The sequence below is a fragment of the Stigmatopora nigra genome, chromosome 8, assembly GCF_051989575.1.
Source record: "Stigmatopora nigra isolate UIUO_SnigA chromosome 8, RoL_Snig_1.1, whole genome shotgun sequence".
Taxonomy (NCBI): Eukaryota; Metazoa; Chordata; class Actinopteri; order Syngnathiformes; family Syngnathidae; genus Stigmatopora; species Stigmatopora nigra.
Genome location: NC_135515.1, coordinates 11,987,501 through 12,000,742, shown reverse-complemented (window position 1 = coordinate 12,000,742; position 13,242 = coordinate 11,987,501). Strand labels below are relative to the sequence as shown.

General features: G+C 37.2%; 1 protein-coding gene across 1 annotated transcript in view; it reads right to left on the bottom strand.

The window, feature by feature from the left end:
• Positions 1-2,390: 2,390 nt before the first annotated feature.
• Positions 2,391-13,242, bottom strand: part of clpb (ClpB family mitochondrial disaggregase) — a 42,047-nt gene continuing 31,195 nt past the window's right edge. The window contains exons 9-16 of the mRNA XM_077722989.1: positions 12,633-12,688; positions 12,219-12,263; positions 11,031-11,192; positions 9,551-9,707; positions 7,875-7,948; positions 7,685-7,804; positions 5,522-5,626; positions 2,391-4,141 (exon numbers count right to left, since the gene is read on the bottom strand). Of these exons, the coding sequence (XP_077579115.1) occupies positions 3,944-4,141; positions 5,522-5,626; positions 7,685-7,804; positions 7,875-7,948; positions 9,551-9,707; positions 11,031-11,192; positions 12,219-12,263; positions 12,633-12,688 (917 nt within the window). The 3' untranslated portion in view covers positions 2,391-3,943. The remainder of the gene's footprint in view (positions 4,142-5,521; positions 5,627-7,684; positions 7,805-7,874; positions 7,949-9,550; positions 9,708-11,030; positions 11,193-12,218; positions 12,264-12,632; positions 12,689-13,242) is intronic.

Here is a 13,242-nt window from a genome sequence, read left to right as displayed (position 1 = left end):
ACTGTCACAATGAAATTTCCCGAATACGGGATGAATAAAGTTACCCAATCCAATATAGAAAAGGAATGAATGAATGTCGTCTTGTTTTGATAGATGCTCCCCAGACTGACATGAAAACGAGCTTTCTTCCTCACCCCTTCAGCGCACTCCATTAGCACTCTTAGCTGCGCTCAGTCTTCCGTCACGTAGAGGGACATCACGGACACTCCAATACTCAAATCGCATTTGAGCTGTTCAGATTGAGAAGCGTCTTGTCCATATCGGATATGAAGCTACCTCCCGCATGCGGTTTCAATTTATCTCGGAGAAATCGATATCTGTGCGCGGTGAGTGTTCAGACTACTAAAGAGAAACGCACTCTCAACCTGGATGGCCTTAAATTGAAATTTTGGCTGCTAGTCTGAACAAGCCTATTACAGACCATTAAAGGTGTAAACTTATGTCTACATGCAAAATATTCAGGTTACGAAAGGCCTCACAAGAGGAAAATATTGTCTCTAGGTACAAAATAAATTTCAAGTTACAAAACACAAAATCATTTGAGCGTTGGTCTCAGGCAAACTAACAAAAACAGGATTTATAGTCTTCAAAATGTGGAAAAGGCCAATGTTAAACCCAACGGGAAGCAAAGATACCTACTGAAAGTCATTTCAAATCTGCTTGCCAGTGATTTCTCTGCCTACTAAAATAGTCTCCTCTATCTTGTCTTTCCCGCACCTTGAACGTTTGTCCCGACAGCAGAAGGTGGATACGAGCGAGTTAGGCAGGAGGGATCTTATGGCATGATGGAGAGCCAGGTTTGTGTTTCTCCTTAATCTAATCAGAGAAATGGCAGCAGTCAGAAATAGCCTGACAAACACACTAAGAGCCCCTTCTCCTCCCTCTTAGACATGTCTTCATCCTCGGGGAGGGCGCATTGACGCACAAACGCACGCACCTTAAAACCCTAAGTGCAGAACATGATCCTATAGCTACTTAGGTCAATGAGAAATGTCTATTGCTTATACTTGCACACTTAAATATAACATCACCCTCAAAATCTGAGTATTATTTGTAAGAAAATAAGTAGAAAAAAATAAAAAAATACCAATGTCACATTTTTTTTTTACATTTGATGAAACAACTGTTAGAATTAAGAGAAAATTATGCAAAACCAAAATTATGCAAAAACATGCCTTTTCTGGTATAACATTGATCCTAAAGTTCTTTTTATTGCGGTTTTCCAAAGTTTATGGCAGGGAGAATATTGTATTTTCACGATTATAAGGCGCACATAAAAGTCTTACATTTTCTCCAAAATAGACAGGGTGCTTTATAATCCAGTGGGCTTTATATATGGAGCAATACTAAAATTGTTATCACGATAAAATAAATCAGTCGATAGGGTACACCATCCTCTACAGCTCTCACAACTAGGGCAAGCAGCCTCCGACTCTCCTATTTTCCCGTGGAAAAAGTACTGCGGAGTGACTGCTGGGATATAGAGTTGTTTTGTCAACACACCCAGTATGACGGCGAGCACACTAATTTGGTGCAGACTGTCATTTTGGCTGTATTTACTAAAGAAATCCTGCCGCTAGATGTTGGCGTCAACAGAGCATTCAAATCATGAACTACAATCGTGAATTTGAAAGAGAAGTAATTTTCAGTCTCGAAGACCTCGCCAAATCCTAAATAAGGACAGACAACAATATAATTTTTACCTCAATGTGCAGTTTCAGTGGTTTTTCTCAATTATTTTTGCAAGAATGAGGCTGAAGCTTTGGTTTGTTATCCTTCCCTGCCTAATTAGTTAACCTGTTTCTTTGATTGTTGTGGGTAAGTAAGTCATGAATGAGTAAATATTAAAGTCTACCTTTCTGTTGAGTCACTTTTTTTTTTTTTACCAGGTGGACGGTATTCCCAAGCGTCTCAAATTTACTAGGCCATGTTTTTTGTAAGCATCCCATTGATATTTTTTTTTTAGGCAAAAATAGGAACTTAAATAATCGAATAATATTTCCTTCTATTTTACAAGATACAAACCACTTAATTACAAGAAACTAGATCACATTTTAGAGTGAAAAATGAAAATGCATGGCGTAAATGCTCGAGTTATTTGAGCAAACGACTAACAGGATTCTTACATTTTTGTGTTGCTGGGGGGTCCGAACATTGAAAGACTGATATACAACCTCCCCCCTGCCTGTTAATACTTCCTTATTGAGAAGCAGACATTCCTGCAGGTTGTATGCAAGGTTTTCTACTCACTCAAATTCCAAAGAAATTCTCCTGTCATGTCGTTTCACAAGTTGGACAAGCTTAATTGTCGTACAACAAGCGCACGCCCACCCGCGCGTGCATCCATCAGAAGGTGTCAGTCAAGAAACAAACAACAGAAAGAGGTGGAATTTGCTTTTTGTTGCGGTGACTTTTATTTCTCTTTTTGGCAGCAATTGTGACTTCTTCACATTTCGCCTGTTCAAACATCCACTATCCATATTCTAATCTAACGGAGACATAATTTCTCACGATTAGCATGCATAATTCACATTATACAACATAATCATTCATGTGGATTGATGGAAATGATCTCCTTTGGATTATGTGGTGGTGTATGTGAATATACTAATTCAAATTATTTCTCACAACAGATAAGAAGGAAAACATTGTCAACCATTAGTTCTTTATAATCTATGCCTACAAATGGGCACATTTGTGATAAATAGAATCTTTTAAATATTTGATGAACATTTGAAAATACACATTTCGATTTAATGCTGAAGATGAATAAAGCACTACGACTCTATTACTCTATACGACTATATTACAATACAGGTTCAAACTGATATGACAGGAGAGGCCATATAGATATCCCGATGTTTCTCCCCGATGTTTTAATGATACTGATCTGATGACAGTATTTTTTTGTAATCCAGTAAAAAATTATGCAAAATTTAAAGTAACCATTAAATGACAAAGAATATTTTTAATAGGGAATGGATGAAGGAATGAGTGTTTAAACGTAACTTTAATAACTTAAACTGGAGCCAAAGAAAATAACAAAAGTCTTGGTGTCAAATTTTACATAAACACGGGGGGACTTGTAAACATGGAAACAAGGTATCGTAAATCAGACGGTCCGACAAATAATAAACAATTCGTGAGCTTTCTATAGATAAGACCGGAAATAAATGTCAATGACGTGCAGCTGGAAACGAAAGGGAAGGCCAAGCGAGGAATGACAAACAAGGGTAAAAAGTGAACAACATACACGTACACGTAACCTAAGAAATTATTTCTTTTTGGTAGTTAAATTTTCCAAGCCACTCAGAGCCGCAGTATGAGGGTGAAAGAGCCGTATGCGGCTCTGGAGCCGCGGGTTGCCAAACCCTGCCTTAGAGGGATAGTGGTCACTATATCGGAACTCGATTAGATAATTAACATTAGCTTACCTTATACACTGCCAGTCCAAGTCACATATTTTGGTTTGTGGTAGTTATTAAAATTGGGAAGTTTATATTGAAAACACCAATTGAGGGGAGTCAATGCATTTTACCTAGGATGGGGCCATCGTTTGTGTTTTGAGAGGTCAATCAATTGGTTCTTGGGGCTCAAGTTTGAGACTCCTGTCATGGAGGAATGTAAAGCATTAAAAAAAAAAGTTAGAGCATGAGAGGGTAAAAACGTCTGTCCCAATTAAAATGAAGTGAAATCCCAATAAGCCACTGGAATTATTCAGTTTGTGTTGTTAAAGAAAATGAAAAAAAACCACTATTGTTCAAAAGAAGGAAGAAATAAACTGGTTTCATGACTCCAATAGATAACATAATATTTGTGTATTTACTGATAGCTTGTTTTGTAAAACAGGTCTCCTAAGTGAGGGCACTCTTAAGTCAAAACATCAGCGTGTACGTGCAGTGAAACAAGAGAGGTACTGTGAGTATGTGTGGTACTTTTGTGATCAGTGCTCAGGGCTGAGTGTTGGGCGGATATCCAACGTCTTGGCCGAACTGTCATCCCCGAGCACTTCCAAACGGAGGCCAGGTGAGTTGCGCCCTTCGCGGCCCTCCGACTGGACGGACAAGCGCAGCGTGCAGCCTTTGGGCAGCATTTCCTGCTCGTGAGCGGCAGCCAACTGGTTGACCACACGCCGCTCCACCTAACGCACAGAGCAAACTGTCAGAATTTTGTATTTGTGGGGAGATTTGGGCATTTGGGAAGTTAGCACAACTCTATGGTTAAGGAGGTATGACTAAAGCAGTGGTCTCAAACCGGTCCTCAAAGGGCTGCAGTGGGTGCAGGTTTTCATTCCAACTCAACAAGGATACCTTTTGCAAGTGCAATCAGTTAATTAGATTCAGGTGCTACTAATTATAAAGACACCTGATTGGTTAAAATGTCAGCACTGGATCGGTTGGAACAAAAACCAGGACCCACTGCGGCCCTATGTGGAACCGGTTTGAGACCACTGGACTAAAGCATTGTAAGGTAAGACAAAGTCCCTTTGCAATTGCTTGTACATATTGTATCAGTTTTTGTAAGTATAACAGCATCGTAGTCATCCTTATGGCTGACATGTCAGCATAAACACCCAACTGTCTGACTGAATAATCAATCTTAGTCTTGTGATTGGGTTGACATGTCAGCACAAATACTCAACTGTCCGACAATGATCAATTACTTTTTGCCCTGCAAATGACTGAAACGTATCACCCATGTAAAAAAGGGAAGATATAATGTAATTTTATGGAGAATGAAATCAAGACAGCGAAACAAGATCTAATTTTATTTTCATTTTAGGATTTTTTAGTGAAAAAAATGACAATACATAGTAATTTAATTTTTTTATTTTGAAAATTTGATTATAGATAGTATTTTTCCCTATATAAAAAGTAATTAATGAAGCATTTACAAAAATAAATGCATCCATAAATTTTTCTAAAATTAAATCAAATGTTTAAAAAGGTCATTTTAAGATAAGTGACAAAAAAGTGTTTGAAATTTTCATATATTTAATTATTACACTCATAAATAATGGGGGTCTCAAACTTGCATCCGTTTGAGATTTAAATAGAAATAAATATTGAATTTTCAATTAAAAAATGAAATAACTGAAATACAGATTTTCAGGAAAAAATGCATTATCTTAATAGTACTAAATATTTGGAAAACAATAAACAACCAATAAGAAGGGAAAAATAATAATATAAGAATAAAACATTACAAAAATAAAAAAATAAGAAATCTGTGTGTATTTTGCTCTGGAAATGTTATGATTCTCCTCTCTTTATTTGGAGAAAATAAATTTTCCCAATTGAAACAGATTGGACGCCATAAGTACGCATTTTAAATATAATTTCCCTCTTTTACTTACTACCATCATATACCCCTTGTTCCTGTTCACACGCTAAATTTTGGACCATTAAACATGTTTTCCTTATAATTAAGATTAGGATAAATACATAAAAATATATGATAAAATGCTGCAAATGCCTTTTATAGTAGGAGAAGCAAAAAGTAAAAAAATGTGTATGTGTACCTCATGTTTAATGGAGCGAGCGCCGTAATGCAGGTTGTAGCCACCAGCCAACAAGTCCAGGACGGGGCGATCCCACTGAAGAGTGATGTCATGGCGCTGCTTGGCCTAATTAATGAAAGTGCGTAAATGAAAGGAAGGTCAGCTGGGACGGAAGTGTGAGATAAACACACTACGACAAAAACAACTAAGGCATACGGCGCTCGGCAGCATTTCTGCCGCTCCAAACGACACTTCCCTAATGCATTTTTATCAAATGCTAATCAATAGTAATGATCAGGACTGCTTATTAGCGACACGCTAACTATGGCACTCAATGAGGAGGCGCTAATGTAACTGGAGATGGAAACAACACATCGCTTTATCAGAATTCAAATAATTGGACATATTTAGAGCACTTATTAATAACAATATATATTACAATATGACAATATAAAAAACAGGATATGCGATATCACGTTGTCATCATGTTTTGATTGATGTTGTTGTCCATCAGGACATGAGATGTAATATTAATCATTAAATATTGATAAAGACTACATTTTAAACACTGTAATCATGTTAGAATGAACAGTGCTTATTATATTGATCCGTGTATGTGTGCAAGACTGCGAGACTCAGTGGGCGAGGCCTCTTCCTCTTTCAGTTAAGGGGTATCAAAATCATCTTTCATGCACACCACATCGTTGTTTTGTAGCACTTTTGATGGGTCCTTATGTGAGCCAACTTGGACAGCCACAATAAATCATTCAATAAATAAATCAATCAATCAATAAACAGGTATTTAAATGAATCAACAGCTATTTTTATCTTTGTTTCTTAAGAGACTTTTTGGATATAAAAGTCCTCTTTATTGAGGTGCTTAAGACAAATATATTTTTTTAAATTTCTATTATTTATTGTAAAGAAAATGAATAACTGTTAATATTCTTTTTCTCATCTCATTTTCTGAACCGCTTTATCTTCACGAGGGTCGCAGGGGGTGCTGGAGCCTATCCCAGCTGATTTCGGGCTAGAGGCGGGAGACACCCTGAATTGGTGGCCAGCCAATCGCAGGGCACAAGGAGACAGACAACCATTCATGCTCACACTCATACTTAGGAGCAATTTAAAGTGTCCAGTCAGCATGTCTTTATAATGTGTGAGGAAACCAGAGTACTTGGAGAAAACCCACGCAGGCCAAGGGAGAACATGCAAACTCCACACACGTGGACCGACCTGGATTTAAATCCAGATCCCCCACTGTGAGGCCGACGTGCTAACCACTCATCTGCCGGGCCGCCTGTAATATTCTTTTTATTGAGGTAAAAAGTTCAAATTCAAAAATAGATTTTAATTTGTATTTATTTTTCAGTTTCAGCCCATGTTTTCTATTTATTCATTAATATAAAATTTTCCATAGCGCCCATCCTTGAAAGAGTTGCTGGAGCCTAACCCAACTGTCTTCAGACGAAAGGCAGACTACACCCTAGACTGGTCGCCAGTCAGTTAAAGGGCACACAGAGAGACAGACAACCACTCACACTTCCACCGAGTGGGAATCAAAACCAGACTGCCCGCACCAAACTTAGGTGGAATAACCACTCCATTATCAGATGGTTTGATATAAAATATTTATTCCAATTAAAAATGAAACTGTAAATATTCTCCTATTATTTATTGCTTGCTTTTTAAAAAAAAATCAGTTTTCATTAAATGTTTTCTATATATTGAGTTTTTAAAAAACAAAGCGCTGTTCAAATAACAAAAGTAACAGTCCATATTCTGTTATTATTAATGGTTTCTATTTTATATTTATTTATTTTAGTTATGCTGTATATAAAGTGTGTATGCTGTAGGTTTATTCCTTAACAATTTAGTAATTAAAAATAAGAGAAAAACAGATTTAATGTAGATTTCATTTCATTTTTTACTTTGAAAAAAATTTAATAACAGAAAAGCATAGTTTCTATTTAGAGAATTAAAACGTGATGATCAATGAATTAAATTTAAATGTTTCAAAAGAAAACTCTCTTGATTTCAGAGAAAAAAATGTGCTCGGTTTGGTGGGCCACACAAAATTATGTGATGGGCCACATCTGGCATGGATATGCAAAAATTATAACGGCATCACCATTGTGATATGGCGCAATCCAATGGCAGTTGATTTGACGTGTTGATGCATACCTTCTTAGCCCAAAAGCTCAGCTCCTTGCTAACCAGCTGGAGCAACTCAGAGTGACAGAATGGCAGAAAGTAGACAATTTCATTGATCCGACCCAAGAACTCGTCCCTTCGGAAATGCGCCTGAGAAGAAAGTTCAAGGTTGACGGGGAGGACTTCTTTTCTTAGACTCAAATGTTATCGAGTGACTTACCTTCAGAATGGGTCGGATGACCGAATCCTTAAACTGTTTGGAAATTTGGATGTCGCTACCTTTCTGTACTTCCTCTGAGGGAACCCACAACATAAATCAAATATTATATATACAGTGGTACCTCGACATAAGAGTGCCTCGACATACGAGCAATTTGAGTAAAATTTTGGGCAAATATTTATCTTGAGATACAAGACAAATTTTGATATATGAGCATACAGCGGACGCGAGAAGCTGCTCATAAGAACATCATAGGCATTGTCTTTCTGGTCACAACTCCCTTGTGTAATGTCTCTATGAGCACTGGGCGGAGTGTTGCATTTTTTCAGTGTTTTTTTTCTTCTTCTCATTAAACAGTGCGAATGCCGGATTGATCACTAATACGAGAAAAGTATATACAACTTCTCGTTGGCAAGTGGTCGTGCGTTATCCTATTGTGAAGACATTTGTGTGCATAATTTTCGGAAAATTTTAAAGGGAATACAAAAGCAAACAACCCTCGACAGGTTGCATCTGATAGTCAGGGTGGAGGCGGGGCAAATAGAGCCAACCCGGGAGAAGAAAGATATAAAAATTTAAAACAATTAGAATTAAGTTTAGTGTAAGGTTAGATTAAACTTAGTTTTGAGTGTGTCTGCATTGTTATCCAAGTTAATTTGAATTTGTTTATGTCATGTTACGGGTGCGTTGCCGTGCTAAAAGTCCCTCCCATCTCTCTGTCCGTCTCTCTCCCCTCTGCAAAATCCGTCTAATTTTAATAATATTAAAAACATTTTAGTGCTATTAAACCACTAGTTATTTGTTACTTTGTTAATAGACGGCAAATTAGAACAAATAAAATTGTTTTTCCAATCCAATATCCTGTTTTTGGTGTTATTTCAGTATGGAAGAATTTTTTTTGTTTTTAGTGCAATTCTATGGGAAAAGTTTGTACCTCGAGGTACCACTGTATATGTGTATATTCCGAGTAAAGCATTGTGGATGGTGAGGCAATTGGAAGTCCATGTACCACCAGATTCAAATTCAAGTACATTCATTGTCAGATTGTTTGTTATTGATGGACTTAGATCCAATATATAGGTGTTTCCATTGTTGTCAACAAACGTGAAACATGCATTTTTTTGCCATACCAATTCTTGGCTATCGTGCTGGCCAGAATATTTTCAGAGACTGCAGTATGAATAAGACAAGGTGTGCAAATTAATTATGTTGATAATTAGTCTGAAACAGGATAATTTGTAGTCATTGTCACACATAGGTATTGACATTTAGAGATGTACTAATAATATTTTTGATTGGTTGTGCAAGTCAGAATATTTAGAATCCTCAATACCTAGTAAATTGAGTAGGGGGCGGAGTGACGTGTGCAAATTTATTATTTCCAATGTATTTTTTGTTCTGCAATTTGTATTGATTCATAAAAAAATATTTTTAATAATTTATGGAATATCTTTCCACGTCTGGATTATTTTGTTGCTTGTAGTCCTTTACTAAAAATGGTAGTCAAATTCATTTCATCTGGGAAGACTAGCACTTTGACTGTGATTCACGGCGAGAGACTATTTCACTGGGGGCTCGCAGCAATCGCCCGATTCGAATCCTCTGAAAATTACCTAATCGGATCCGATTTAGGCTTATGAAATCAGATCGGGGACATCCCGAGATAATTTTCTCACCAAGATTATCTGACAACTTCCTGCGGGTGACTTCCTCCGCTTCCTGCCTGAGTTGCAGTCCATGCTGTGCGATCTCGTCACTCGCAACGTTAGACGTCATAATGAAGATTGCGTCTTTACACTCGATGGTCTTCCCCTTGCCGTCTGTAAGACGACCCTGAGTGCAAAAAAACCCTCGCCAGATTTTCTTATCGGGGTTATGAAATGATGACCAAGCCAAAAAAAAATAACAATTACGGCCCTAATATAGAAAGGGAATTATTTGGCACTTCATTCACTTTTTGTACCATTCCGTAGTAATTCCACCTAAAACATTTTTAGGTGAGCTTCTGACTTAGAAAAACTAGAATAAAGTTTAATTGCATATTTACTCAGTGGATGGCAGTAGCCATAGTCCGCAAACGGTTTACAACATCGAAGAAAAACAAACATTACAGAGCAGAATTATCCAGCGAGTCACCATTACCTACTGACTGACATTGGGCTTTTCCTTTCAGGGGTCGTCACAGCAAAAAAAACATGAAAAATGCTTTGACAGTGAGGAGAAAAAGGCATAGAGCAGGGGTGGCGAACAAGTTAGACACAAAGAGCCAAAATTTGAAACTGTGAGAGTCAATGGGCCACAACTTGCATTGGTGTCATAAGTAGTAAGTATCATAAAAAAGTCCAACCCGCCAAATGAGTTTTTTTTTATATATAATTCATTATTTGATTTTCATGGGCCTTGATGAATTTGGGTGTTTTAAGAGGGAATAAAAATAAGAGAAACATCAAAACGAGGCAAAGAACCAGCCACAGTACAGTAATACCTCGACATAAGTCTCCCGACATACGAGCAATTTGAGATACGAGTAAAATTTGGAGCAAATAATTACCTTGCGATATGAGACAGATTGTGTGGACAACGCAAGAGGCTGATTTTGAGAACCACATGGGCACAGTCTTTCTGGTCGCAACTTTCTCGTATAAATGTCTCTAAAGAGCGATGTTGTTCTCATAACCAACCTCTTGCATACTCGGCCACCATGACGACCGCATCGGAAACCATCTGCTATGCTCGTATCTCAAATTTGTCTCATATCTGAAGGCAAAAATTTGCTCAGAATTTTCCGCGTATCTCAAATTTTTCATATGTCGGGACTCGTATGTCAAGGTATTACTGTACACAGAATATACTAATAAGCCAGTTGAGTGTTTTTCTCAGCGAAAACATGCGGAATATTGGCAACAATTCATCGTATTTTCATGACAAAAATAATTATAAACAAAAATTAAACAATTTAGTCGCGGCAGAGAATGGAGAGGAGGCGGGTAAAACGTTTTGATTCCTGGGGGGCCACAAGAGAAAAGAAACACTGTTTTAAATAGACAATTGGTTTAAAATCTATGGTCTTCTCTCATTTTAAAATCACTTGCTGTTGTATTACACAGCTTATTGAAGTTAAAAGTGACAATAACGTGGTCTAACGTTTGCACGAACCTCGTCAAAGAGTTGCAGCATTATGGTTAGCACGTCGGGGTGAGCCTTGTCCACTTCGTCAAAGAGGACAACAGCGTTAGGACACGCCCTTAGCAGCTTTGTCAGCTGGCCTCCTTCCTCGTGGCCAACGTATCCTGGTGGCGAGCCAATGAACTTTGCTACCTGTGGGTGAATGAATGGTATGAGTTCTTGTCAGCAAATGAAGGTGACCCATTTATTTATTTTCTATAGCTCATCCTGTTCAGTATAAAAAGTGTGCTGGAGAGCATCCCAGAATGGTTGCCAGCCAATTGCAGGACACCTATAGACTAATAAGCAGATATTCAGGAGCAGGCATAATTCTACTTTCAACAACGCCAAAGATCTTTGTTAAGGTGAGAAGATAAGTCAATTAGGACCCGTGCATCGAATCAAATCACGCCAGACTTTGTTATATCGGAAACTACCTTGTCTTCCAAAGACTCGATATCGTATCGTCATCGAATTAGTGCTTTACACCAATGAATCTGAATCGCTGCATTAAAAAGTTGAGCAATGATCGAATCAAATCCATCGATATGGGAGAAGCCCATCAGTAGTCATCTTTTAGATATGATATCTTATTAAAAAATGGTTTTCATTTAAATGTATGAAATGTTTGAGCAACTGAACTGCAAAGAAGATAAAATATGCTTTGTATTTCTTTAGTTGAAACGAAACTTTTAATTCTTTATTTACTTTATTAAATCGATTGGAGGCCGTTCAATTGATTCAAATTGAAGTGCGGGAAAGTTTTAATTACCGTAAAAATCTCCAAAACAATCAATGTCGTCATAAAATTGGTTATTGATCCACCTAAAATGAACAGTAATGCAATCTTCCCTGCATTAAAATTTCTTTGTATTATGTAGAGCTGAAGGTGAAATTGAGCTTATTGTGTTATATATGTACATAATACTTAATGTTGTATTGGATCAATTAAAGAGCTTTAAATTGAACCAAATCAAATTGTAATTTTGGTAAATATTGTATTGGTACCCAAAAAATGTACAGCGTATGATATTGTCACAAATTTGGTGATTTACACTGAACCTCAATTCACTGGCTAGTTTTAAGAGAAAATCCATGAAAATATTTGATTGATTGATTCATTTGATCTATTTGGTATTTTTTTTTTAGATAGACATAAAGAGGAAAAATGCAACTCACCTCATGTTTTTCTTGGAACTCGGACATATCCATTCGGATGAACCCCTGTAATTGCATTCGTTCAAAGTCAGAACAACTTGCTTTGTGTGGTTCCTTACCGACTACATGGCTGTTATTCAAATACTACTGATTTACACCTATTGATTTATAACTAAACTGTGGCCCGTTTTAGTATTTTATATTACAGACATAAACAAACAAAAATAATCTAACATAGATTATTCTATAGATTAGAATAGTCAAAATTGGGCCTTGCATCTTTAAATTTTTCTCAACATGGCCCTAGGGGGAAAAATAAAAGTTTGGACATGTACATTCACCAGATATTACAGCTACAAAACATAATGAGATCAAATGTTCCCATTAGATTATATTAATAGTTGTACCTATTATGTTACATGTGTGTAAAATCACCTTTTTGACATCCTTGTGCATGTAACGTGCCACTTGTTTGGCCAACTCTGTTTTTCCTGTAACACACAGCAGTAAAATAAAAAGTTTACTTATTTACTCACCCAACCACATTTAAAGACAGGAATGTATTTTATATTCCTAGAAATGTCTATATCAAAACAGATTTCCGAAACCTAAAAAAAAAGAGCTATAAATCCACATAGAAGTCGAAGTACAAGCCTAAATTTCACTGGCGACCTCTAAAACAGATTTCAATCATCTCTAGAAGGCCACTTTATGATTGTCTGGAAAATATTCAGCATATAAATGCTCATACTAGATATTGATGTCTTGTGTTTGGTATGCAGATGCATGTGCGGGTGTGTGCGTGAGTCTTGTTGCTGTGTTTAATATTGATGTCTCCCGGCCACTGTTTGTCGCTGAGGGGCAACCAAGAATATGAACAGTCTGGGTCCCCATCTATCTCTGGCCTACCATTTCACTGTCTTGCACTTTTCTAGCAATCACTCCATCCCATAATGTCACAAACAATCTTTCTTCCCAACATATTGCACTACCCCTTCTCCCATGACCAGATACTGCAGTAGCTGAAGTCTGATTTCAGACTTCT